Below are 25,816 nucleotides of genomic sequence, written 5' to 3'. Positions count from 1 at the left end.
GCTGCAGCCCAGGGAGGGGGGGGGACCGTGTGTGGCACCAGGCAGTGCCTACCCCGGAGGTCCCGGCCTGTGAGGTCACTGCTGAGTGCCACCGAGGGCCCTCCAAAATCGCTCCAGGTGTCCACCCTCCTCAGCGGCCAGCATGGCTGGTTCAAGACCAGATCCCTTGCCAGGGTCCGTGGGGCCGTACTGGCCCACCTTGCCAGCTTCTCTTTTTTAAAAAAACTATAAATCAAGGCTAGCTAAGATGCAATTTACAGTGAAATTCACCCTTCTTGGTATCCAGTTCTCTGTATTTTGTACTGCAGTCCAGAGAAAAGATTTTCATCCCCCCACCCCAGTTCCCTCTTGCACCCCAGTTCCCTCTTGCACCCCAGTCCTTGGCAGCAGCCACGGGAGTTTCCAGCATCTCCTTGTCACTCCTCTGGCTGAGTTTGGACTCACTGATTCCCCGATGTGCCCTGCGGGCCTTGGGCCCTGATCTCACCCTGTACTGTCCCCCTGCTCAGAACCCAGCCTTCCTCCCAGGATGCCCTGAGTTAACTCCTTCACATCCTTCAGCTCTCACCTCATGTCACTTTTCAGGAAATGTCCCCGCACCCCAGCTTCAGTCCCAGTTTACAAACCAGTGCTGGGCTCTGGAAGGCACTTGGGGGTGGGTGGGGGTTTGTGATTAATCACCGTGTGGGATAAAGGCTGCCTGCCCTCACCTTTAAGCTTGAGACCCCATGCAGGCAGGAATGTGTGGTGTTCATCAGTGTATCCCCTGGAGCAGAGAAGGTGCTCAAAGGTTGTTGAATTACGAAAGGAAATCCCAGTGACAGGAACGGTGCTCCCCAGCATCGAAGATGGATGGCTGCAGTTCTGGGGACCTTGACCAGGACTGTGACCTCCTGGAGGAGAGAGAAGTCTCAACTATTAAACAGGGCTCCGTCTCCCAGTCCTGGATCTCTAAGGGAAGGGGTGTGTACTCTGTACTCCCCTAGTAGTCAACGCATGTCACCCATGGAGTTTCACCTTCATCCACCCAGTTCCCCAAGCCAGAAACCTAGGGGTCTCCGCACCTCACACACCTCACCCCCACCCCGCACTACCACTGATCAGACTGCCAGCAACACAAGCCTGATCTCAGGACCCCTTCACTCCTCTACTCCTCCGTCACTGACCTCAGACGGCCCTTTACCCAGTCTTGGACCCTATCCCAAGATTTACCCTCTCCTGGCCCCATGCCTCCTGCAATCACAGAACGCTGTTTGGGTCGTGGGACTGCAGTCTGTTTCTGCCCGCGAGGCTCTGTTAGACCTGGGACTGCACCCCCACAAGTCCCACCCCAGCTGACCCTGCTCTGCCTTCCTCCAAGGCACCGCTGAGCTAGCGCCTGTCCTTCTGTGGGTACCGCTACCGCCTGCCGCTAAACCACAATCCCCACCCAGCCAGACTTTCCATCAGCTTTTGTTCACGGACAGAACAACGTCTGGCACCTAGTAGGCCCTCAGTTAATTTGTATTCTCGAAGGCTCCAACATCTCCCTGGGAGGTCTAGCCCATCCTGGCCTTCCCAGGCTCCCTCCCCTCCCCCAGGCTCCAGGGTCTCTCCCGTGGGAGGTTGGGGCCCTCCAACCAGCTCCTTCTTTCAGCTGGGACCCCTTAGTTGTTTGGGCAGATGACCTGGGCGCTCCCAGGGCAAGACCATGTTTACAGAGTGGACGCTCAATCCCGGAAGAGAGTGAATTTAGAGCTAGTGACCCAGGGACTGGGTCCCTTCAGTCCGGTCCGCAATCTGTCAGTTCACGTTAAGTCACTCTAGTCGTGTCCGACTCTTTGGGACCCCATGGACTGTAGCCCACCAGGCTCCTCTGTCCACGGGATTCTCCAGGCAAGAATACTGGAGTGGGCTGCCATTTCCTTCTCCAGGGGATCTTCCCAACCCAGGGATCAAACCCACTTCTCCTGTGTGCCTCCTGCATCGGCAGACGGGTTCTTTACCAGTCGCGCCGCCTCTACCCTCTGAAAGCACCAGGAACAGCCATCCTTGCCTTTCTCATACCATGATTGCCGAGGCATTCAGACAGTCTATGTACTTGATTTGATGATGTGACCAAAACCCTGGGGACCCAATTCAGTTCAGTTCAGTTGCTCAGTTGTGTCCGACTCTGCGACCCCATGGACTGCAGCAAGCCAAGCCTCCCTGTCCATCACCAACTGCCAGAGCTTGCTCAAACTCATGTCCATAGAGTCGGTGATGCCATCCAACCATCTCATCCTCTGTCATCCCCTTCTCCTGCCTTCAATCTTTCCCAGCATCAGGGTCTGTTCCAATGAGTCAGTTCTTTGCATCAGATGGCCAAAGTATTGAAGTTTCAGCTTCGGTATCAGTCCTTCCAGTGAATATTCAGGACTGATCTCCTTTAGGATGAACTGGTTGAATCTCCTTGCCGCCCAAGGGACTCTCAAGAGTCTTCTCCAACACCACAGTTCAAAAGCATCAATTCTTCGGGGCTCAGCTTTCTTTATAGTCCAACTCTCACATCCATACATGACTCCTGGAAAAACCGTAGCTTTAACTAGACAGACCTTTGTTGGCAAAGTTATGTTTCTGCTTTTTAATATGCTGTCTAGGTTGGTCATAGCTTTTCTTCCAAGGAGCAAGTGGGGACCCAGAGACTGTTGTTAAGAGACAGATTCAGGAGACTTCTGGGGGCTGTTTTCCCTTCTTCCACCTCTTTCACCCGGACTTGGGCCAGGACAAAAGTGAAAGTGAAGTCGCTTGGTCGTATCTGACTCTTTGCGACCCCATGGACTGTAGCCTATCAGGGTCCTCAGTTCATGGAATTTTCCAGGCAAGAGTACTGGAGTGGGTTTCCATTTCCTTCTCCATGGGATCTTCCCGACCCAAGGATCGAACCGAGGTCTCCCGCATTGCGGCCAGACACTTTACCGTCTGAGCCGCCAGGACAAATTCCAGACCAAAAGAAATGCTTCGGGTTCTAGGGAGTGACCCCTGGTGGCCCTAGGGTGAGCCCTGGGCAGGGGCCGCCCTGGAATGGGCGGGGTGGGCCCGCGCTCCGGGGGCGGGGCCTGATCCTCGGCTGGGCGGGGCCGGGGTGGGCGGGCGCGCGTCCGGGGCCGACGGGCGGGCGGGCGCACTCGGGCTGAGCCATGCCGGCGGCGCGCATGGAGTACATCGCGCCCTGGTGGGTGGCGTGGCTGCACAGCGTCCCGCACCTAGGGCTGCGCTTGCAGCCGGTGGACAGCACCTTCAGGCCCCGCGATGAGAGTTACCAGGAGGTGAGTCCGCGACCCGGAGCCCCAAGTCCCCGCGCCGCCCCTTCCCGCCTCCCAGCCCGCCGCGCTCCGCGCGCCTCCAGACCCCACACCCCACTCACCCACACTCTCCCCGCAGCCTCTTCCCGCTTCGCCCTTTCCCCCGTGGGGCCTTGGCCCACGGCCCTCCCGTCTGGGAACCTCACGGGCCTGGACAACTGGAAAGATGGGAGTTAAGCCGGCCAAAGGCACGGGGGGAAGGGCGCTTCCTGCGGGGCGGGGGTGGGTGAGCGCCCAGGGAGAGGGCAGCGCCGCTCAGGGGTCGGGGCTGAGGGTGCATTGGTACCTGAACCCGGTGATTCTCGCGCGCCAGCTGCGGGGGGCGGGGGCGGGACGGCGGGGCGCTCCCCGGGGTTTCCCTCCTCCTGCGGGGAACCAGACGCGCTCTCGCTTTCCGGGTCTGTGCGGCCTGGGAGAAGTTTGGGCAGAAACTGGCTGGAGTCTCCGGGTTCGTCTCCGCGGCACGCTTCCTCCCCAGCCCCTGCCAGCCCCTCCGCCTGGGCCCCTCCTGGAAGGCGACAGAGCCAGAGGAGAGGGGTGTGGACCTGCAGCCTCATGTGGATATGCGGGGGAAAGACAGTGCCCCCCAACACCCCCAACCCCTCCTCTGTACAGACACACCTTCTGAGCCCTGGATTTCTGGGGTCTGGGCGGCTTGGCCAGCCTCTTCCCCCATCCCCGCAACTCTGCCCTCGCCCCGCTCTGCTGGCCCTTCCCTCCCAGGTTTCTGCACCCCTAGGGGGAAGGGGTGCTCCCCTAGGCTTCCCCGCCCAGACCGAGTGCAGAATCTCCCAGCCTGGTCAGGTCTGGCCCAGCCCAGTTCAGCCCCCGAGGCCAGGCTGAGTCAGTTTTCTGTCGGGTCAAAGATTCCGCGGCTGGGAAACCCGAGGTGGGGCCCGTTTGTTTAGACCTGTGGGCCAATTTGGGGACTTTGACCCCCGGCGGGCAGTTTCTCCACAATCTACGCGTGTGGGGCGGTCCGGGCGGAGCCGGGCCTCGGAGGTCAAGCTGGCAGTCAACTGTTCGCCTCCCCCCCACCAGGACTTTCTCCTGCAGGGTCCCGGGGATGCTGATCCAGTGGGGTGTGCAGGGCACCTGACCGGGGAGTCTAATAATAACCCCTAGCGTCCTTGTCACCCGTGGGCCCCAGGCAGATGGTGCCTGCCCTTCCAGAAGCGGGAGTGAACTGGGCCCCCCTTGCTGCTGCTGGACGGGGAGCAGTCGGCCAGTTTGGCTTCCCCAGCTTGCACCCTTCCCAGTCTGCACGCCCCCTCCCACCCCCTGCCTGAGCCCTGCCTGGGGAAGGCCGCTGGCTCCCTGAGAATGTGGTCGCCTGGGGAGAACTCCAGGGAATCTTCCGCTCCCAGTGAATGCATGAAAAGAGGCGGATATGATTTCAGAGACAGCTGTGTTGCTTGCAGATTGTGTGTATGTGTCTGTGTGTGTGTGTCTGACCTCACATCTGCTTGTCCCAAACCCCGCGCCCCAGATCCTGCCCTGGGGTCTCCCACTGTGGCTTTCTCCTTTCCCCTGGAGGAAAAGTAAGCTCCTGCCTGGGTGGAGACGACCTTCAGGTGTGGGGAGGGGGCTGGACGGGACAGACAGCTGCTGTCTGGCTGTCCTGGTGGGCCTGAGCCTGCCCCACCCCGCTTGGTCCCCTGGAGAGGTGACAGTCAAGCCAAAGGGACCAACTCACAGTCCCTGTCCCTCTCCTCCTCATGTCAGACCCTGGCACTCCAAGGGGCATCCCCTTCCCCCGGCCTCACCCCCACCCTCCTCGACCTGCTCAGGCAGCCCGAGGGCCCTGCCTGGGATCCGAGTGTGGTGGGGCTGGACAGGACTGGACGGGAAGTCTGGCTCTGAGTGTTTATTTCAGGCGGCTCCCGTTCTGGTAAGTTCCCCTGGTGTCTGACCAGGAGTCTCTTCTGGAAGTCCCCTTCCTCCTGAGCAGCAGTCACGGCCCATGTCAATTAGCACCATCGATTGGGCACCTCCTGCTGTTGATCAGCTCAGCGCTCAGCAGACTCCTAACTGGGAAGAAGCCTTGTGCTGGACGTGGGGTCACGTGCCAGCTGTGCTGCCAAGGCCTTCGGGGCTCAGCAGCTGAGCAGGTGGGAGGGGGCTGTGTGTTGGAACCCACAGTGCTGTCACTTACGTGTGACCGGGGCAGGTGTCTGTACCTCCCTGAGCCTCCCTTTCCTCCTCTGCAAGTAGTGAACAAGCTGCCCCTTGAAACGTGCTCAGTGCCTAGAGGGTCCCCTCCCACGTGGTGGTCCCAGGGACGCAAATCACTACGAAGACTGGCCTTGATGTTCAACAGCGTGTCCGAGTACAGTGACGCGTGGAGGATGCAGACAAGGATCCTCTGCTGTCACAATCAAGAAGGACTGAAAGACACGTGCCGAGGGGGCTGCAGCTTCCGCCCCGGGGGGCCAAGGGAAGAGTGCTGGCTTGTGGTACAGTGTGTGTGTGTGTGTGTGTGTGTGTGCGTGCGCGCGCACGTGGGCACCCACCCACACCAAGGATTAAGTGGAGCTGGGACCAGGCAGTCAAGATGAAGGACAGCTCAGGGGAGGGGGCGGGCTGTGCCGGGGATCTGGAAGAGCAGAACGCCTGGTGATGACCCAGACATCCTGAGCAAAGTCAGCCCCAGAACTTCCTCGAGGAAACAGGTTCCCCCCCCCACCGCCCCCGCTCACTTTCTGGGGTCTTGGGAGCCGCCGTGGAAGCCCGCTGTGGGTCAATCTTTCCACCCCTCCCTGCCAGTGGACCAGACCCCGAGTCCTCGCCCAGATCGCCTGGGCCCCATCCACCAGGCTCCTGGGGAGGTGGCGAGCCCCAGGCTGAAGGGGCGCCCCCGCCCAGCTGGGTCCCCAGCTCCAGGTGGGGAAGGTGCTGAGACCCTCCTCACCTTTGCCCAGGTGAGACAGGGTGGGGATGGAGCAGATCCCGGCGTCAAAAAGCTAGTGAAAGGACCCCGTCGTCGTTTAGTGGGTATAAAGCATGTGGCCAGCACCGGGCGCTTCGTAAGTTGCCACAAGCCCCGCTTGGCACAGAGGAGGCCCCCACTGGCCAGGTGTTGCCTGGGCAGAGTTGGGGAAAGGGCCCTGGCACTGCCCCCAGCTGTGTCTCCCCAAACCAGCCACCCTGGTTTCCCCCTTCAGCGGCCCCATCACCACCCATCCCAGAGAGATGGGAGAGCAGACACTGAGGACCCGGTGCCTTTGCGAGGCTGAAGGCTCCAGACGCTGCTGCGCGGAGGTTCACTGCGCCCTGCCGCCGGGCAGGACCCCCTGCCTGTTCCCTCTCCCACCTTTGTTCTCCCGCTTCCATTGTCCTGGGACGTGCAGGAGGAAGCAGAGGAGACATTCTTCACTTTTTACACCCATCTCCACATGTTAACCCTGGGCAGTCCTGTTCATAGGCTCTGCAGAGTCTCACACACTCCCAAGGGAGGGTTGGATCCAGAGCTATGGGGCTCCCCCAGCTTGGGGGCCTCTCTCAGGAGGAAGGACCTCCTGAGCCGTCCCCACCCTACCCCGCCGCAGGATTTGAGAGGAGCCAAAGGATGAGGAAGCCCCATTCATCCAGCGTGAACCTTGAGTCATGATCAGCAGACACTCACGCTGCCCCCACCAGCCCAGGAGGTGGGGGAGCTTAACCCTTTCCAGTCAGGGCCTCACCATGCAGCTCCCCGCCCTCTGGCCTCACCCCTGGGCTGGCACACTCTTCATCTCCTGGGGTCTCGAGGTGAGGGATGCTCAGGATGTTGCCCCCTCCCTCCTCCACCCACGTGCAGAAGCCCCTGGGGGCTCAGCTGCCACCTCGGCCTTCCCAGAAGGCCCGTCTGTCACTGCTGCCCTCAGCGGGGTCCTAGGTTCGTGCTCTGGTTTCTCATTACAAAGTGACAAACCAGAATGAGTGGACGTTGCTTGGATGATAGGGCGAGGCCTGAGCCCTGATGTGGGGGTCGTGGGCTGGCTGTTGGGCAGCTCAGGGAGGTGGTGGCCACAGGGGCTGGGAACCTGTCCTTTCTCAGCTCCCTCAGCACAGGAGGGCGTGCGAATTGACTTCCTGGCTTCCTGCAGACAAGACATCCTCCCTGTAACACCGGGAGGTGTGTAACGGAGACCTGCAGAGTCCATTAGGAGCAGAACTGTTGCCTGTTAGAGGGTGGCAGGTGACGGCAGGGTGACGGGGGGAGAAGGTTGTGCAGGCTTCTCTTCCCTCCCTCCTTCAGCCCCTCCTGCCTCCAGCCTTAACCCTAACCCTGGGCTTCCCAGGTGGCTCAGCAATAAAGAACCTGCCTGCCAATGCAGGAGACTCGGCTTTGATCCCCGGGACGGGAAGATCCTCTGGAGAAGGAAACGGCAACCCACTCCAGTATTCTTGCCTGGGAAATCCCATGGACAGAGGAGCCTGGCGGGCCATAGTCCATGGGGTTGCAAAGAATTGGACACGACTTAGTCGCTAAACAGCCCAAACCCTGATCCTAGCTCCTCTGCCCCTGCCCTCGTGCTCCCAGTGCTGGAAGAAAGTTCTGGAAGAGAACTGCTAACAAAAGTGCCTCCAAGTTTGGATTTCCCAGGCGTGGCCTCCCCGGGCTGGGCCAAAGCAGGAGTAAAAGAATTGAGGCTAGACGCCCTGCTTGGAGAGGCCCCTCAGCCTGAGAATCCCAGGGCCCTGCCCACAGTACGGGGCTTGCAAGAGGTCAGGGGGCCCGAGTGTGTTGTGAGGGGTGAAATGGGGGAGCAAACCCGGGCTGTGGTTTGGAGACACTCAGGTGGCACCACCCCAAGTCGTGATTACTTCCCGGAGGTCCTGCTGTGCCGGATGGGGGCCCGTGGTAGAGTCCGTGGGTTTTCCTGTTTGGGAGGATATTGAGGGTGAGATTGTCTAGGGAAGCTGGGAGGAGGTCTGACTGTTAGCTGGTCTCTGATCTATGCAAAAGGTTTATCCGGGTTTTGTTTTGTTTTCAGTAGGATTAACTTATAGGGAAGTGTGCTCTCTTAGTAAGTGTACACCTCAGCACGTGTATGTGCATGCGTGTGTGTGTGTGCGCGCATATGAGACACCACCCCAGGCCACGTCTGTCCCTGACCCCCTTGATTCCCTCCCAGAGGCAGGTGCGTCTCGGGCCCGTCCCTGCAGCTGAGCCTCCCCTCTTTGCGTCTGACATCAGTTAGCCCCCACACCCCCTGCTGCTGCGTCTCCCTCGTTTCTTCCTGTGCCGCATCTGAAACATTCACCCGATCCCTGGCTGTCGCTGCCGCTGACGTTTCACGGCTGCACAGTATTCCATTTTGTGGCTCTAGCCCCTGTTACATGTCAGATCTCTTGTTGGTCAGCATTTGGGTTGCTTCCGGCACTTGACTCTTACTGCAGTGTTAGGCTGCGGTGAACAGCTGTCGGGGTGGGGGGTGGGCGGCGGGGACACAAGCCCTCCTTTCTGCCAGGGGAAGGAGAAGGGTTGCCGGCTCGAGGGGTTTGCACACTGCACAGCGGTCTGCAACTTGTGAAGGGGGTCCTGGGCTCTAGCAGAGGGACCTCAGGCCTGCGAGGGGGTGGCCAGGACAAAGCGTGACATTTACATCCACCTCTCAGTCAGGAGACGCTCTGTATATCGGTGCTCTGCTAAGCGAGTCTGAAGGAAAGGTTCCGCTGCCGTAAACACCTTGAGGAAGTCTGTGGACACTACTCGGTGCTTCCTAGACTTGAACAGGATACAGCCCCGCTGGTCATCTCTTGGCGCACTTCTGATTCACTGGGTCCAGGGTGGAGCTGGAGATGGTGCATTCTGCATCTCAGAAGAGGTCAGTGCTGCGGTGCTGATGAACTCCACTTTGAACAGCAAGGCTCTGAACCCCTGTATTTTCTTGGGCTCCAAAATCACTGCAGATGGTGACTGCAGCCATGAAATTAAAAGATGCTTCCTCCTTGGAAGAAAAGCTATGACCAAGCTAGATAGCATATTAAAAAGCAGAGACATTACTTTGCCAACAAAGTCCATCTAGTCAAAGCTATGGTTTTTCCAGTGGTCAAGTATGGATGTGAGAGTTGGATTATAAAGAAAGCTGAGCCCCGAAGAACTGATGCTTTTGAACTGTGGTGTTGGAAAAGACTCCTGAGAGTCCCTTGGACAGCAAGGAGATCCAACCAGTCCATCCTAAAGGAGATCAGTCCTGAAAATTCATTGGAAGGACTGATGCTGAAGCTGAAACTCTAATCCTTTGGCCATCTGATGCAAGGAACTGACTCATTTGAAAAGACCCTGATGCTGGGAAAGATGGAAGGCAGGAGAAGGGGACGACAGAGGATGAGACGGTTGGATGGCATCAGCGACTCAATGGACATGAGTTTGAGCAAACTCCGAGAGTTGGTGATAGACAGGGAGGCCTGACGTGCTGCAGTCCATAGGGTCGCAAAAAGTTGGACATGATTGAGCGACTGAACTGAGCTGAAACTCCCATCTGTCCTTGACCTTTTTCCCCATGGCCCAGGGCCACAGGGCCTCCAGTGAGCAAGCGGCTTGCCCTGGGGGCTTGTGCTGGGGGCTGGCAGTGTCAGTTGCCAATCGCATCCAATTCTTCGGTGACCCTATGGACTGTAGCCCGCCAGGCTCTGCTGTCCATGGAATTCTCCAGGCAAGAATACTGGAGTGTGTAGACATTTCCTCCTCTGGGGGATCTTCCTGACTCTGAGATCGAGCCCTGGTCTCCTGCACTGCAGGCGGGTTCTTTACAGTCTGAACCACCAGGGGGGCGGCAGGGGCGGCTCCTTCCCACCATCTCCCCAGGCCAGCCTCCTGGCTCTGTGCATGGGACAAGGCTAGTGGTCCGGGCTCAGGGGTCCCCGCCCCTGCCACCCCAGGAGGACTTCCACAGGGGGATGCATGTGTTCAGGTCTACTGGGCCTTCCCAACTGCCTGGAGGAGGAGGACTCGCCCTCCACGCCACTAAGTCGGGAGGGTGGCAGGGCAGGCCCCTGGCAGGGTCTGTGACGCAATTACACCAGGTGGAGGCGAGAGCCACGCTTTGTCACAGCCACCTATCCCACACCCAAGTGGGCCGTCCCCCCGTCCACTTCCGGGCTGTCCCCATCACTTTGGCCATTTGTCCGTGAGGCTCGGGAGCCTGTCGGTCTAGGTGACCAGCAGAGCAGGTGCCCCCTCTCCCCTGTGAGGCTCTACCCCTTCCTGCCAAGATGACCTCAGACTGCAGGCCTCAGCCTCCAGGTGTGCGCACCCTCCAGCCTGAGACTTGTCTCCTCAGACCGGAAGGATCCCGGTATCTCCCCCAATCTGCTCATCTCCCCGCCCCGCGACAGCCCAGACTGGAGCGCTGGACATTCCCAGCTGGGAGTGACTCAGGGGCCCGTGTGCAGCAGGGCAAGGCCATCGGCTCAGGAGCCTGATTAGAGCCAGGTCCAGCCCTGGAGCCATCTACTGTCCATCTGGCTGAGTCAGGAGACTGGAGGGCAAGGAGTAGGGGATTCTGGGCCTCCTGGCCAACAGCAGCCCCCTTTGTAGGACCCTGTGGTGCTTAGCAGGCCTGAGATGGCATCTTCTCCCTTTCAGGATTCTGGGCTTGGCTGCCACCCTTGGCATCTGGGGGTCACCGTCCCTTTCGGGGTGTGGTAGAAGGGACCTCCACAGGTGCATCTCCTGACATCTCCCACTCCCCCCTCACGGAGTTGGCCTCTGGTTAGGAAGGACCCCAACTCCTAAAGCGAGGCTCAGAGGGGGCATACGCCAGGACGTCGGCCCGAGGCCCCTGCTCGGCTTCTGAGACACCCTGCCCAGGCCCGACCTCCTCAGGAGGCCTCAGATGCTCCAGTCGTGTGGACGTCCCTCTCCTTGTCTTCCTCGGTCATACCAAGCATCACCCATAGACCTCAGGGTCTGGGGACAATTCCTGCTTGTCTCTTGAGTGACTCAGAGCATCCGTTAGGCAGGGTCTGGTCCTTACCTTCATCCAGGTGTGCATGCCCCAGATGAGGGGCCAGCCTTGAGCCACGCCTCCTGCCTCTTGTCTCGGGTCCTCTGCCCCCTCCCACACCTGAGCTCCATCTCCCCCCAACTCCTGGTGCCCGAGGGCAGGGCACTTTATACAGAGCGGGAGCATTGGTCCTGGGAGGAGGGCAACGGACGTACGGCTCAGTCACGGCTTCTGCAGCCCCGCTGAGCTTGGGGCCCTTCCCCGGGACCCAGCGCTGACTCCCGGCCTCTCCCTCCTCAGTCGCTGCTGTTCCTGGGGCTGGTGGCCGCCATCGGCCTGGGCCTGAACCTCGTCCTCCTCGCAGCCTACCTGGTCTGCGTGTGCGGCTGCCGGCAGGACGACGCGGCGCAGACCAAGCGCCCCCGCTCCTGCTGCGTCACCTGGACGGCCGTGGTGGCCGCGCTCATCTGCTGGTGAGTGTCTGTCTGCGCTGGGCCGGGCGGGGGCGCGGAGGTGGGAGGCAGACGCAGCGGACGAAAAGCAGCCCTGGCCGTCTGGGTCTCTTTGACCCAGCCCCTTGACCAGGACAGCCCTTCCTCACCTTCCACCTCCAGCCCTACCCCATCATAACAGACCCCAGGTGGCTCATCAGCTGTCTGCCCACGTGGTCGTGCCTGAGCTCCGGGAACCTGGGTGGGAGAGCCTGTCTCTGGGGTGCATGCTGTCCGCTTTCTCCCCAAGCGGTGGGAATCAGATGTCCTGGGTGGTTATGGGAAGCTCCCTAGCATCCCAGGCCGCCACCCTCGGTGTGAGCCTCTCCAGCCCAGCAGGGAGTTCCCTGGGCAGTTGACCGGTGGCAGCTCCACTCTCTGCATCCCATCCCCTCCCAGCTACCGCCCTGGATCTGCGATCAGAGTCTGACTCCAGCCCAGATCAATTCCACCTTCTACAGGATCAGTGGTTCTTAGTGCCCTCAGCCAGGTCTTTGCTCCAATAGTGAGAATCTCTAACTTCGTGTCAGAGTCAAGCTACTGCTCAAGAAGTGACCCCACATACACGGGCCTTGTTTTCTCATGAGTTGTATTTTTCGTGTTTTCTTTCTTTCTTTTTTTTTTTTTTTAATTTTCATTCATTTATTTGGCTGCACTAGGTTTTAGTTGAGGCATGCGGGGTCTGGCTCCCTGACCAGGGATCAAACCTGGGCCTCCTGCATTGGGAGCACGGAGTCTTAGCTACTAGACCACCAGGGAAGTCCGAGGAGTTGTTTTTCCTTGGTTTTGTATCTACAAAGATTTTCCAAAAAGCCTCAGGCCTGCCTGAAACACTGGGAGATGGTCCTGCTGGATTTGACCTACTGTCTCCAGATGGGGGAGGCAGATGGGGTCCAGTGACCCTGGGCCGTGAGGATACCTGGGGCTCGTCCCCTGCGGCTCACAGCGCCCCAGGGCTGTCTTCTCCCCGTTAGATCACGTTCGCCGTCTGTCCTGCCTGCCGTATGGGGCTGCAGGGTAGCGGGATCTGGGGTGAGCGCAGTGGAAGTCCACAGTTCCAGTCGCTGGAGTCAAGCTCAGATCAGAGCCAGGTGGGAGTGAGTTGAGGCAGAGGAGCAAGGAAGGGAGTCAACGAGAGCAGGAGGAGGAGGGATCCAGAGTGAGGCTGGGGGGATGAGGAGGGAGCAGTTTCAATGAGCTCAGATGCCGGGCTGGTGCCGTTAAGGGGGTTCAAAGCTGGGTGAACAGTTCTGGGTGAATGCAAAGAGTATTGATTTACGCACTGGTTCACCAAAGTGTAGCTGACATGGGCGTATGCTGCGTGCGTCTGACCCACGAAGCAGACGGGAACATTGTTTCAAAATGCACATTTCAGACCACACTGATAACAGTGGATGCAGCGTGGACCGCCCCCCTCACCCTCCAGGTGATTCTGTCCTGCAGGCCATGGACCATTTCCTGAGACACACTGAATTTGGGGTCAAGAGTGCCCTGGAAGGAGGATTCCATAACAGCCTTCCAGGGGATTCCTTCGCAGGTCCTGTCCCTTTCAAAGAAAAAGGATAAGTGTAAACACATGTAGCTTCACCCCTACCCCCAAAACCAGTGTTTTGGATGAAAACTCGAGGCTGTTCGATGATTCTTCAGAGGACCCCCCAGTGGTGTGAGTCATATAAAATACAATCAATGACAGAAGCAAGATTCGAGATGATTTGCTCAGGCTGGAATGTTGGACCAAAACCAACCAGATGAAATTTCACAGAGATGGATTTGGAGTTCTGCTTTTTGTTAAAACAAAACAAAAGTCAGTAGAGCGTTAGAGGAAGGAGGAGCACCTGGGCTTCGCAGGGGTCCTTGGGGAGAAATCCCGGGGTGTTTGTGGAGCACAGGGTCAGTGGCGGGGAGGGAAGACCCAAGCTCGGAGCTGGAGGGACCGCCTGGGCTTGGGAGCGTCACTCAGAGCATTGCCCGACCAGATGAGCTGAACCAGATGTGGACCAGGGTCTGGAGGACATGCTTGACTGGAAGAGTGATAAGGAGGGTGATACGGAGCCCCATTCAGATGTCCAGCAGGTCATCTTGTAGAATTGGAGGCTTCTTCCAGGCTGACCCCGAGGACAGGCAGAAATCAGTGGGTGTGTGGTTTAAGGAGGTAGACTTCCACTCCACATAAGAAGGGGGGCTTTCTGGATCCCTGGTGTTCCAGTAGTGCAGAATCCACCTGCTGACACGGGGGACATGGGTTCGATCCCTGATCCAGGGAGATCCCACCTGCTGCAGGGCAGCTATGCCTGTGTGCCACCGGAAAGACAGGCCCGCACATCACACCGAAGAGTAGGACTTTCTAGAATCCAGAACTTTCCAGTAGGATGGGCAACACAGGAGAGTGGGGGAAAGGATAGAGAATGGAGGGGGAGTCTCCAACATTAAGAGGATTTCGGAGAGGCAGGTGTGATTTCACGAGACTTCAGCGGTCCCCAAGCCCACATGTGTCAGCCCTGGGGAGCCTGAAAGATACGGGTTCCTGAGCCCCTCCCCGACTTATTACCAGCATCAGAATCCCTGGGGCCCAGCCAGCAAAATCTTCCACCCTTCGGAGCCCCGGGGCTAGAGAACGGGAGTGTTTTCCCGTGGGCTAAATGAAACGTGCCAGGTCAGGCCAGGGCCCGCTGGCCCAGAGCCTTCCCCTCATCGCCTGGCCAACACACTTGCCAGAAGTTTAGACCACCCCCTCTCCCCTACCCTCAGCTGAAGTCAAACACTCGCTCTAATGGATGCTTAGAGCCTCTTGTATCATAATTGCCAAGGCCTAGTGATGCTGGGAAAGACTGAGGGCAGGAGGAGAAGAGGGCAGCAGAGGATGAGATGGTTGGATGGCATCACCGACTCAATGGACATGAATCTGAGCAAACTCCGGGAGATAGTGAAGGACGGGGAAGCCTGGCGTGCTGCAGTCCATGGGATCGCAAAAAGTCAGACATGACTTGGTGGCTGAACAACAACAGTAGAAGCAACCGAGATGCCCTTCAGGAGGTGAACGGCCAAGCTGTTTTCATTCAAACAATGGGATATTATTCAGCTCTCAAAGAAAAATGAGCTAGCAAGCCACGAAAGGACACGGAGGAAGCTTAAATGCATATGAATAGGCCACTTACTGTATGATTCCAACCATATGACGTTTTGGAAAAGGCAAAACTATGGAAACGGTGAACACATGAATGGTTGCCAGGGTTTCGGGATGGGGGAGGATTACAAGATAGAGCACAAAGGATTTTAAGGGCCGTGGAACTACTCTGTGATACTATAATGGCAAACACGTGTCCTTATACTTTTGTTCAGACATAAGACTCTACAGCCCCAGGAGTGACCCAAACGTAAACTGTGGACTTTGGGTGATAGTGGCTTGTCCTCTTAGGTTCATCAGTTGTAACAGTCGTGCCATTCTGGTGGGGGCTGTGGATAGTGGGGGAGTTTGTGTGAGTGAGGGGCCAGACCACGGGGACTTACATATACTTTCCATTCATGTTCATCGTGCAGTTAAAACGGCACTAAAAAATAGTGTCCTGAAAAAAACCATCTCCTCCGGGTATCACCTCTAACTTTGGAGTCTCACCCACAGCGCTGCAGTGGGCGCGGGTTTCTATGGAAACAGCGAGGCCAACGACGGGGTGTATCAGCTGCTCTACGCCCTGGACAACGCCAACCACACCTTCTCCGGGATCAATGTGCTGGTAAGGTCCCGGGCAGCCAGGCACGGCCCACAAGGTCAGCCTGGTCCCCACAGACGCCCCGGTCAGATCCGGCCAGCTTGACTCCAAGGGGGTTGGACGCCCCGTGGGGCTGCCACTTGGTCCCGCCAGGAGCAGACAGGCCATTTCTGCTCCCCAGGCAGGGGTGGGAGTGAGGACCCAAGGAGAAAGGCGGATGGGGCCTGGGGGTGGGCAGGACGGCCGTGTGATCGAATCCTACCCACCTTTAGGAGACCTGTGCCCAAGAGGTTCTTGAATGTGGAAAATCAGCCCCGCCCCCGCCCCCCCCGAGACACACACACACACACACACACACACACACACACACTGTTTTTTATTTGTTTATTTATTTATGCTGGGTCTTTGCTGCTGCACGGGCTTTCCTCCAGCTGCAGTGAGTGGGTTTCTCTCTCGTGGTGTCTTCTCTTCTTGCAGAGCGTGGACTCCAGGGCCCACGAGCTTCATTCAATAGCTACAGGTCCCGGGCCCTGGAGGGTCAGCTCAGTAGCTGTGAGCTTACTCACAACTACTCCGGAGCAGAGCAACCCACACTCCGGCTTACTTACTCTGCAGCACATGGGATCTTCCCGACCCAGGGATCAAACCCGCGTCCCCGGCCTCGGCAGGCGGCTCCGTTCCCACTGAGCCACCAGGGAAGCTCCTCCCACGGTGTTTTCTGTGTTCACTCTCAGCGCTGAGTACAGAGCGTTGTGGGTCGGGTCTAGGAGATGTCAAGGGGAAAACTTCAAAACCAAGTGCAGAGCCTCCAAAGCCAGCACGGTGTGCTCCGGGCTCTGGTTTCCAGGCGCCGTGGCTCCAGCTCGGGGCTCAGGGTGAAGGACATGCCGGAGGAGAAGTGGGATTTTTAGCACAAGGCAGAGGTCCACTTGGTGAGCCTCTGGGCAAGGAGGCAGGGTCTTCTGAAAACACAGCCCTTGGCCCCCCGTGCTTGTCACGTTCATGCACCAGGTCTTTCCAGCTGATTTCCCAGCAGCCCCCGTGTCCCAAGAGCCAGGCTCCAGGGCAGTTTTCAGAAACGCCAGTCGCTGTATGTCCACCCTGGGCCAGGTCCCCAGCAGAGGGGTAACGTCAGCCAATGGCTGATTCTGTCCGGCAGCCTCAGCCACACAATCCGGCCCTGACCGGAGTGTGTGGACTTCATCCCGGTGCTGCTGGAAGAGGATTCTGGAGAAGGGACTCGACCCCATTGCACACCCCCCTCCCTTAAGCTCCTCTAAGGCCTTAATCCCCCAGCCCTCCCAGGACAAGCTCCCTTAAAGAGACAGCTGTGCTGGTCCTCGGGTGGGGTGGCCGGGTGCTGGCTGCCCTGCCTTTGGCCTCAGATAAAGTCCTTCTGGGAAGCTAAGGGCCATAGGCCAGACCCGGGGCCCCACTCTCCTGCTGAGTTTATCCGTTCCCCCCACTGTGTCTGCTGGGACCCATCCCTGGGGGCCAGGAGCTAGCTGTCTGGACCCTGGCCTGGGGCAGCTGTAACGGCGGCAGGGTGGAGGAGCTGGGGGACCTGATGCAGGCTGACCACCACAGGGGGGCCTAGGCACGCCCTGGCCTGGGGCGGGGCTTACTCCCTGGGGCCCCCACCCTCACTTCTGCCCTGGTGTGGAAAGGGCTCCACCCACCCTGGGGGAAGAACTCACCCTCCAAAGGAGGACCTCTGGGGAAGCCCCGGAGCTGTGCCCTTCACTGGCTGACCTGTGACCATTCTAAGAATGGCCTGTGGCTCCCCCAGGGACCGAGGAAGAAAGTCCCTGAGCCATCCTGATGGGAAAACTCAAATTCTTCTTGTCTTTATCACCCAGGGATGAGCTGGGACCGGGACCTCCAGGCTGGGCCCCTTGCCCCATGCCGAGAGTGCCCCAGGGCCAGGGGTACTGCCCGGAGAGGGACGCCCTGTGCTGGACTTCCAGGGCTGGTTTTGACCTTGGGGTGGGCTCCCAGGTCCCAAGGCTCCGGGGAGACAGCAGATCTTAGCAGGCCCCCAGATCTGAGGGGTGAAGGCCAAATATCAGATGAGTGATGGCTGATGAGATGATGCCTGCGAAAATGCCTGGTTATCTACAAAGAACTCTCCAAATGTTGGTGGGGGTGCTATGCTAATGATGCTATTATTATAATTACTATAATAATATGTATTACTATTATTACCTCGGAAGAGTGGAAGCTTTGATTGGAGGTTGGGAGTGGGGTACTCAGGAGACAGGTCAGGCAACTCAGACCTGGGCCAGAGCAAGGTGGGCCCTGCCAGGCTCTCCTTCCTGGACCAGGAGCCCCAGGTGTGCACCGTCCCAGCCTGGGGAGCCCTGTGCCACGGTTGGCAGCAGGGTCCTGAGTCAGCTGCACACACTGATTTGGGGGGTCAGAAAGGGTCACTCGGGACGCCTTGGGTGGATCCTTTCCCTGGATCCAGTGACCCCATCTGGACCTCACCCAGGGCACCTTGCACGCCTCTAACCCATTGCTGCTCAGTCGCTCAGTTGTGTCTGACTCTGTGACCCTGTGGACTGCAGCCCGCCAGGCTCCTCTGTCCATGGGATTCTTCAGGCAAGAATACTGGAGTGGGGTGACATGCCCTCCTCCAGGGGATCTTCCTGACCCAGGGATCGAACCCTCATCTCCTGGGTATCCTGCATAGCACTTCTTACCATCAGGGAAGCCCACTGGGGTCTCAGCTTAAAACCATGGCCCGGGACTCCACCCCTCTGGGAGCTCAGCTGGCTTGGGTTTGAGCTGGCAGCCGGCCTGTGGGCATCCCTTTGGGTGAAGGAACTGGACACAGGGAGGTGCTGTGGCTGCCCCAGGGTGGGGAGCTGGCACATTTCAGAACCCAGTACTGGAGCCCAGGGGTCTGGCCTCAGCCCTTCCCCTCCAGGCTCTGAGATGCGGGCCCTGCCCCTAGTCTGCCTAGGCTCTGCCCCTCACCTCCTTCCTCTCTGAGAAGGAGCTTCTTCCCGGTCAGAGATTTTCCAACTTGAGCTTGCATCAGAATCCCCTGGAGGGCTTGACAGACCCAGATGGCGGGCCCTCCCCCCTCCCCAGGCTCTCCGCTGAGAATCTGCATTGAGAATTTGTTCTCAGCTGATGATGCGAGGCTGCTGGTCCAAGGGCCGCAGCTGGAGAATGCCTGCTCCATCCTCTGGGATAACAGCTTCCTCCACCTGCTAGCTTGCCCCTGATTTCGCCCCAACTTGGGGAGCTGAGCCAGCCCTCTTGATCCGAAGAGTGTCTCTTGCCTGTGGGAGCAGCAGGGCCATCTCTGTGTATCCCACCTCCCTGTCTCCCTTCGGGGAGCTCTGTGCTGAATCTCTAAGGACTGGGGGCAGAATGGGGAAGGGGCAGCTGTAAGTGGGTCAGCGCTGTAATTTTAATTTTTTTCTGTTTTGTTTGGTTTCCTATGGGAAGACATCAGGAGGAAAAGAAGGCTTGGCAGATGTTTGCTGGCTTGTATGTGTGTGTGCGTTGTTTTTTGTTTGTTTTTTTTTTTTCCCAAGGAGGAATTTAAGAAGTAGAGAAGTGAAACATTTTAGAGCTACGGAAGGGGAAAGAAGTGATCTTACAGGAAAAGTTTACAGAGCATTTTTAACAGCCTTGTGGTCTAAAGTGAGTTAGGCTTCATAGAGGAATATGGAAACATCGCGCAGAGCGGGTTTTGCTCCCAGCGTTAACGTTCATGAAGACTGCCTTTGGATCAGTGGCTGCAGAGCACTTGTCCGTGACCTCACGGAACTGGAAAGGAGTGCGGGTCAGCTGCTGGATTTACTAACGCGTGTGCCTGGTGTCTCTGCATTTTGGCATCTCGTAGCCGTTAACCAGCTTGTAAGGTCCAGGAGCAAGCCAGAAAAGGGAATAAGCTGCTGACACTGGAAAAAAACAAAATGCAACAAAGGCGGCCATTCTCTTTTGTGGAACCAGGAACTCCCAGCACAGCACAGACGTGAAAGGCCCTGGAGTTGCTGTCAAGCCCCTCTAACTCGCAGAAGTAGCGTTTGCTGCCAGGAGTGGGGTCTAATCGTCTCTCCGTGGAGCTCTCACCCTGGGAAGTTTCTAAACATTTCTTCCGGGTCCTTTTGTTTTGCTTGTTGTTTGTATTTTTGGCTGCACCGCAAAGCTTGCAGGATCTTAGTGTCCCAACCAGGGATTGAACCCATGCCCTCGGCAGTGAAAGTGCAGGGCCCTGACCACTGGACCTCCAGGGAATTCCCGCTCTGGGTCATTTTTCTCTTCCTTGCAGACCTGGGGAGTTGAAGGCTGCCTGGACAATTAGCACACACTCCCCGTTTCCAGCCAGTTGTGCTTGTTGGTGAAACGTGACAGTTTCAGAGCAACCAGGCCCTTCCTCCCCTCTTGCCGACACCCAGGCTCAGAGCAGGATTGGGGGGAAGGTGCTTGGAATTCTTGGGCTCTGTCTCAGGACCCTACATCCGGGCTGTTGAGAAGCGTCTTTCCAGTCCTTGTTTGCAAGCCCAGGACAGTCAACACCGTTGACCTTCCTCTCTACTTCCGAGCAGAGAGATGCTTCCTTCAAGGTCTGCTCAATTCCACATAGGGCAGACGTGGGGAGCCAGGAGGGTGGTGAGCACAGAGAAGGCACCGGTTTCCTCCTCCCGTCACGTGCGTGTCCCGGCAGCATCGGATCTGCCTGTATCATTTCAAAGTCCCATTGTTCTGAACTCGGGTTCAGGACGCTGTGAGCTGTTGCTCGCTCTACAACAAAGCCTTTCTCTTGTGAGATGCCGAGAAAGCCTATTGTGGGAACCAAAGGTCAGGTAGCAACGGAGGGATTCTTTGGTTTAAACGTTTTATTCCTCACCCTCAACAAGAATTCATCGTCCAAAATGTTTAAACTTGGAAGAGAATCAAGGAAGAAAAATGGCTTCTCTTGTTTGTTTCCGCATCTGGGTCTGTCTTCCTAGGAAGGCACTGGGTCTCGGAGGCCAGGTCCTGGTTAGAACTAGATCGGGCCTGTGCCCCTGATGGAGGGACCCTCGGGCTGGGTGGGTAGGGGGACGCTCTGCCATCCATTCTCCACCTGGACCACAGCCTTATGACTTCAGGACTGGTGGTGCCTGTGGAGGTCTCATTCAAGGCCAAGTTCTTCCCCTCCAGTTTGAATCAGACAGTGTACCCCCTCTGGCTTCCTCCCCGCCAAGGTCAGACTCTCAAGCCCCACCCCTCCACAGGTGTCGGGAACCACCCAGAAGATGAAGGTGGACCTGGAGCAACACCTCGCCCGCCTGGGTGAGATCTTTGCCGCCCGGGGCGATTACCTCCAGACACTGAAGTTCTTACAGCAGACGGCGGGCAGCATCATTGTCCAGATGGCAGGGGTGCCCGTGTGGACGGAGGTCACTGAGGAACTGACCGAACTGGCCGACCAGACCAGCTTTGTGGAGTACTACAGGTGAGGGGCCCAGGGGAGGGGCCAGCCCAGCTCCCTTCAGCAGTCAGCATCTTGGGTTCCAGCAGGGAAGTGCCCCCGGAACATCTCACTAAGCCATTGTCTGAAATCAGAGGACATGAGAACTTGTGGAGGCAGGGAGTGCAGCCAACTTACACGCAGGCACTGAGCCCCCCAGAGGGGCAGTGACGAGCCAAGATCTCAGCCTGCACCTGGCCACCCACCCAGCGCACAGCAGGGAGCTCGTCCGGGACCAGCATCCTCAGGGCTGAGTGAAGTGAGGTTGGTTTACAGGTTCCTCTCCTCGGATTGAGGGGCCAGGGCTCCTTGTACCTGCAGACCCAGCCCCAGGGGAACGAGGGGTCAGGGAGATGGCAGCCCCTTTGGCAGCACAGAGCCTTGCCTGATGGCAACTGCTTCACAAGCTCAGAGATGCCCCCCAGCCTCAGAGATGCCCAAAAGCGGAGTGATAGGGACTACAGGGCACCACCCCACCTTTGCCATATCAGGTATGCAGACTCACTCCTGCGTCCTCAGACCTTTGGGGTTTCGTTTACATCTCCCTTTCCTCCCCATCACCCAAACCCCATCCCAGGTGAAGGCGGTGGACACAGGCCAGCTGACCGGGGATCGGCTGCCCTCCGTCCACACGGAGGGTCTGGTGAAGGTCACTCTGGGAACAACCAAGAAAGGAGGCGGCAGTCCAGATTTGGGGGGGCTCCCAGCGGAAGGGTGACGCGCACTCACGGCGTACACCTCCTTGTACACTCAGGGCAGAGCGCCTGGCTCAGAGGGGGCGCGGGGGATGCAGGAATCCTGGGAGCAAGCATCTGTCCTTTGGATGCCCCTCACCCTCCCCAGTTTCTTGCCTCTGCTTCAAGCCACCGGCAAAGGTCACAGTCTCCACCACAGCGTTGCACAATTTACTCTGAATTCATTTCCGCTTTCTGAGAAAGCCCCACTGCAGGCTGAGCTAATACTGACCCAGAGAACATGCCCCTGGTGGCCTCTGGACCTCCCCAACCTGGGCTCTCCATTCCCTGGGGTAAGAGATGGACAGGCCCTGACCAGAGGAAGCTCAGGAGGCCCCAGCTCTGGACAGTGTTCTGCGTCCCTCCCCTGCCTGCCCGTCCAGCCCCCGCCCTCCCAGATGTCGCCCAGATTTTTCTTTCCTTGTATTTTTTGCTCGTGTCCCAAGTAACCAGAAGGAAACTACTGACTCTAAGGACTAGCTGTGACCTGTGACCCAAAACAGTGGCATTGGATTAGTCCCATGACATGAGGGACAGTCACTGTCCGAGCCTCCGAAACCTTCTTATCATGGGAGGTGGTGTCCGTTTCGACCCTGCTGCTCTCCCTGAATGGACCTAGCCCGGGACGGCGTACGAGCACCGCGCTGCCTCTGCGCTCGGTCATGTCCGACTCTTTGCCACCCCATGGCCTGTAGCCCGCCAGGCTCCTCTCTCCGTGGAACTTCGCAGGCAAGAATCCTGGAGTGGGGTGCCATTTCCTTCTCCAGGGACTCTTCCTGACCCAGAGATTGAACCCGGGTCTCCTGCTTGGCAGGCAGATTCTCTACCACTGCACCACCGGGGCAGCCCTGAAAGGAACCAGGCTCCCTTGGGAAAATGTCTGATTCCAGGTTTGGGTAGGGGCTGTCCCCGATGAGTCTGGACCAAACTCTCCTGCCAGAAGGTACAATTGAGACCAAAAAAAGTCCAGAAGGGACTCACTCAGGCTCTTGCATCTCCTGCGGGTGGGTTCTTTATCACTGAGGCACCTGGGAAGCCTTGTATACTGAAGGGCTTAATTTGGGCATTTTGAGAATTATCTTGGTGAACTAAATCAGAACGTAAGCATCAAAAGGGCTTACTTTTTCAGATGATTTTATAAAAACTGAGGGTAAGGTGGTGACAGCTGCACGGCATCTATCTCAGTGAGGGTGATGGAGAGGGTCTCCTGAAACCCCGTCCCCAGATTCCTCCCCTCGCTCAGGGCTGCTTCTCGGTGGGCACCTGTGGCTCCGGAGCGCTGCTGACGTTCTATCCCTTCCCCTCATCTGCCGTTTGTTTCCTCCTCTCGAATGAGCTGCCCTGGCACAAAAGCCTTGTTTTATTCTTCATGAGCTCACCAGCCCCAGGTCCCAGGTCTCCTTGGGACCAACCTCCCCACCTTTGCTTTCTGGATGGTGCTGGAGCCCAGCCACCCAGCTGAGCAAAGTCTTCTTAGTACTTTTATACAAGGCCCGGCTACGTGTTAGAGGCGATTAAAAGCCCCAAGACTGCTCTCCAGAGGCTTCCAAAGAGTGTAAGGGAGCCCGCGTACCCACGCCGGATGTGGGAGGAGCCGTGGCCGCGGGGGCCCGCGTGGCTCCTGGGAGAGCCGAGTTCTTGGTTAGAAACTCATCCCCATGTCAGCAGCCAGCTCCTCTGGGGAAGCGCATCCGCCTCACAGAGCTGTTTCCAGGAAACTTTTATAACGCGAGGAGGCGGGGATGCCGAGCAGGCTGAAACATAATCTTAGAGCTTCATGATCGAGGAGCTTCGACTCGGTCCTACCTCGATTTCCTGCCAATGTGCCGAGTAGGGGAGAGAAGGGTAACAAGAAGCCTTTAGGTGTGAAATGGGAAAGCCAGGATTTTGAGGGGCTCCAAGTGGCTGGCCCTGTCTCTTACAGGAAGGCTCAGAGAGCCTGGAATTCCTGGGCCAGCCTCTTTTCCCCTGGCCTTGGTTTTCCAGTCTGTAGAATGGGATTCCAGCGCTCAATGGGCCCGAGGTTCTTTTTATCTATTTAATTTTTGGCTGTACTGGGTCTTCCTTGCTGGGCTTGGACTTTCTCTCGTTGTGAAGAACGGGAGCTGCTCTTCGTTGCGGTCCGCCATCGTTAAAGATGCAGGCCTCTTCGGAGTTTCTTGGATCCGTGGCTATGATCCATCGTAGCTGTGATCCGTGGCATGGATCCGTCAGAACTCGCCTGGTCTGACACTGTGTGTGCCTTCTAGAAGCAACGGGAACCAGGGTCCAAATACTTGCCTCCCAGAAGGCTGCCAAGAGATGGTTTAGACCTGCTCTGTCCGTGGCGTGGCCGCTGGTCACGAGCAGCTGTTGGAACAAAGGCTGTGAGGGGCTTCCCTGGTGGTCCAGTGGCTCGGACTCTGCACTTTTGCTGCAGGGGGTGCGGGTTCAGTCCCTGGTTGAGGAAGATCCTGCATGGCCCACAGCCAAAAAAAGTAAACGAAAGGGTGGGTACGTGTCTGTGTATAAATGAATTACTTTACTGTACACCAGAAACTATCACATCATTGTAAATCAGCTACACTCCCATAAAAAGTAAAAATTAAATTAAAAAAATAAGATAAAAGATATATATTGTACAACATGAGGAGTATAGCCAATATTTTATAGTAACTATAGATGGAGTATAACCGTTAAAAATTGTGAGTCATATATTGTACCCTGGAGTTGGGAAGAAGTTCCCAATTGCTGGATCGGGAAGATTCCCCTGGTGAGGGGATAGGCTACCCACTCCAGTATTTTGGGGCTTCCCTTGTGGCTTAGCTGGTAAAGAATCCGTCTGCAATGTGGGAGACCTGGGTTCAGTCCCTGGGTTGGAAAGATCCCCTGGAGAAGGGAACAAGCTACCCACTCCAGTATTCTGGCCTGGAGAATTCCATGGACTGAATAGTCCATGGGATCGCAAAGAGTCAGACGCAACTGAGCAACTTCCAAAAATATATATATATAGTACACCTGTAACTTACATAATATTGTATAGCAACTATACTTCAGTTCTGAAAAAGAGAAAAAGTAAATGAAAGGAGAAATTCGTTTCCTCGGTTGTATCGGCCACACATAGGTAGCGACAGAGAGTAGTCAGTGCGTAGGTGGTCCGTGTCCATCACTGCAGAAAGTTCTAGGAGGCAGTGCTGGTTCAGACACTGAGCTCGGGGAGGGAGGGTGACTCCTTTGTCTAAGCACAGGCTGGGGTGCAGCCCCCGGAACCCCAAGGGCTGTCCACCATGCACACTGGCTTCTTGCTGTCTGGGGCAGGACTGGCCCCCAGGCTCATCAGCTTAGCTGCCGGCTGTGGGCAGTTTGTCCTTGGAACAGTCCAGCGGGCCAAGGGCCCCGGGTGAGCAGCTCTCCCCTGACCGCCCCTCCCGCTCTGTTCAGGTGGCTCTCCTACCTCCTGCTGTTCGTCTTGGACCTGGTCCTCTTCCTCCTTGCCTGCCTGGGTCTGGCCAAGCGCTCCAGGTGCCTCCTGGCCTCGTGAGTAGCCTGCCTCTGGGTCTGGGGGAAGAGCTGGCCAAGCATGGGGAGTGACGGTGCCGCCGTCCAGAGGGATGAGGGCCTGGGGGACCAGGGGCATGTGGGCAGCAGGGGCAGCCTGACACCGCCTCCCTCCCCCCTTCTCAGCACCCGGCCCGGGGCGGGGTGGGGGCGGCAGCCACCGTCCTGCCGTCTAGACACCAAGCCAGGGGCAGGCTTTCCCCCCTCCCAGCCCCTGCCTCCTGGGCCTGACTGTCCCGCAGCTGAGCCGTTAGAGCCGCTCAGCTCACGCCCTTGGCTGCTGTCTCTTCCCCTGGGGACCTGTGCGCAGGGTCCATATCCCTGTGCCAGCAGTCAGCGGGGTGGTGTCAAGGCTGGGGCTGCCCTCGGGGCCACCGAGGGAGTCTGGAGGACCAGGGGGACAAGGTCGTAGCCGAGAGGAAGGGCCCCGAAGGCTGGGGGGCTGGGGGGCGGGCAGCCACCACAGGGCCCCCACCTGCCGGCCTCTGCTGGGACCCCACTGGCGGCTACTTCTCCTCTAGGACGCTCTGCTGTGGGGTGCTGGCCCTGCTCCTCAGCTGGACGTCCCTGGCTGCTGACGCTGCTGTGGCTGTGGTGAGCTGGGGGCCATGGGG

At 57.9% G+C, this 25,816-nt stretch overlaps 1 protein-coding gene and 1 long non-coding RNA gene across 2 annotated transcripts in view; one reads left to right on the top strand and one right to left on the bottom strand.

The window, feature by feature from the left end:
* Window positions 1-2,031: 2,031 nt before the first annotated feature.
* LOC138415432 (uncharacterized) lies at window positions 2,032-4,164 on the bottom strand. Its single transcript, XR_011247238.1, has 3 exons — window positions 3,945-4,164; window positions 3,610-3,732; window positions 2,032-2,542 (listed from the first exon to the last, which is right to left on the bottom strand). It is a non-coding gene; the product is annotated as an uncharacterized lncRNA (long non-coding RNA).
* Window positions 3,067-25,816, top strand: part of TTYH2 (tweety family member 2) — a 35,659-nt gene continuing 12,909 nt past the window's right edge. The window contains exons 1-6 of the mRNA XM_069544045.1: window positions 3,067-3,287; window positions 11,561-11,733; window positions 15,371-15,482; window positions 20,696-20,916; window positions 25,086-25,181; window positions 25,724-25,796. Of these exons, the coding sequence (XP_069400146.1) occupies window positions 3,159-3,287; window positions 11,561-11,733; window positions 15,371-15,482; window positions 20,696-20,916; window positions 25,086-25,181; window positions 25,724-25,796 (804 nt within the window). The 5' untranslated portion in view covers window positions 3,067-3,158. The remainder of the gene's footprint in view (window positions 3,288-11,560; window positions 11,734-15,370; window positions 15,483-20,695; window positions 20,917-25,085; window positions 25,182-25,723; window positions 25,797-25,816) is intronic.

The sequence above is a fragment of the Ovis canadensis genome, chromosome 11 (genome assembly GCF_042477335.2).
Source record: "Ovis canadensis isolate MfBH-ARS-UI-01 breed Bighorn chromosome 11, ARS-UI_OviCan_v2, whole genome shotgun sequence".
NCBI classification, from domain to species: Eukaryota; Metazoa; Chordata; class Mammalia; order Artiodactyla; family Bovidae; genus Ovis; species Ovis canadensis.
Note: the sequence above shows the minus strand (reverse complement) of the source record. Positions and strands in the feature narration are given on the sequence as shown.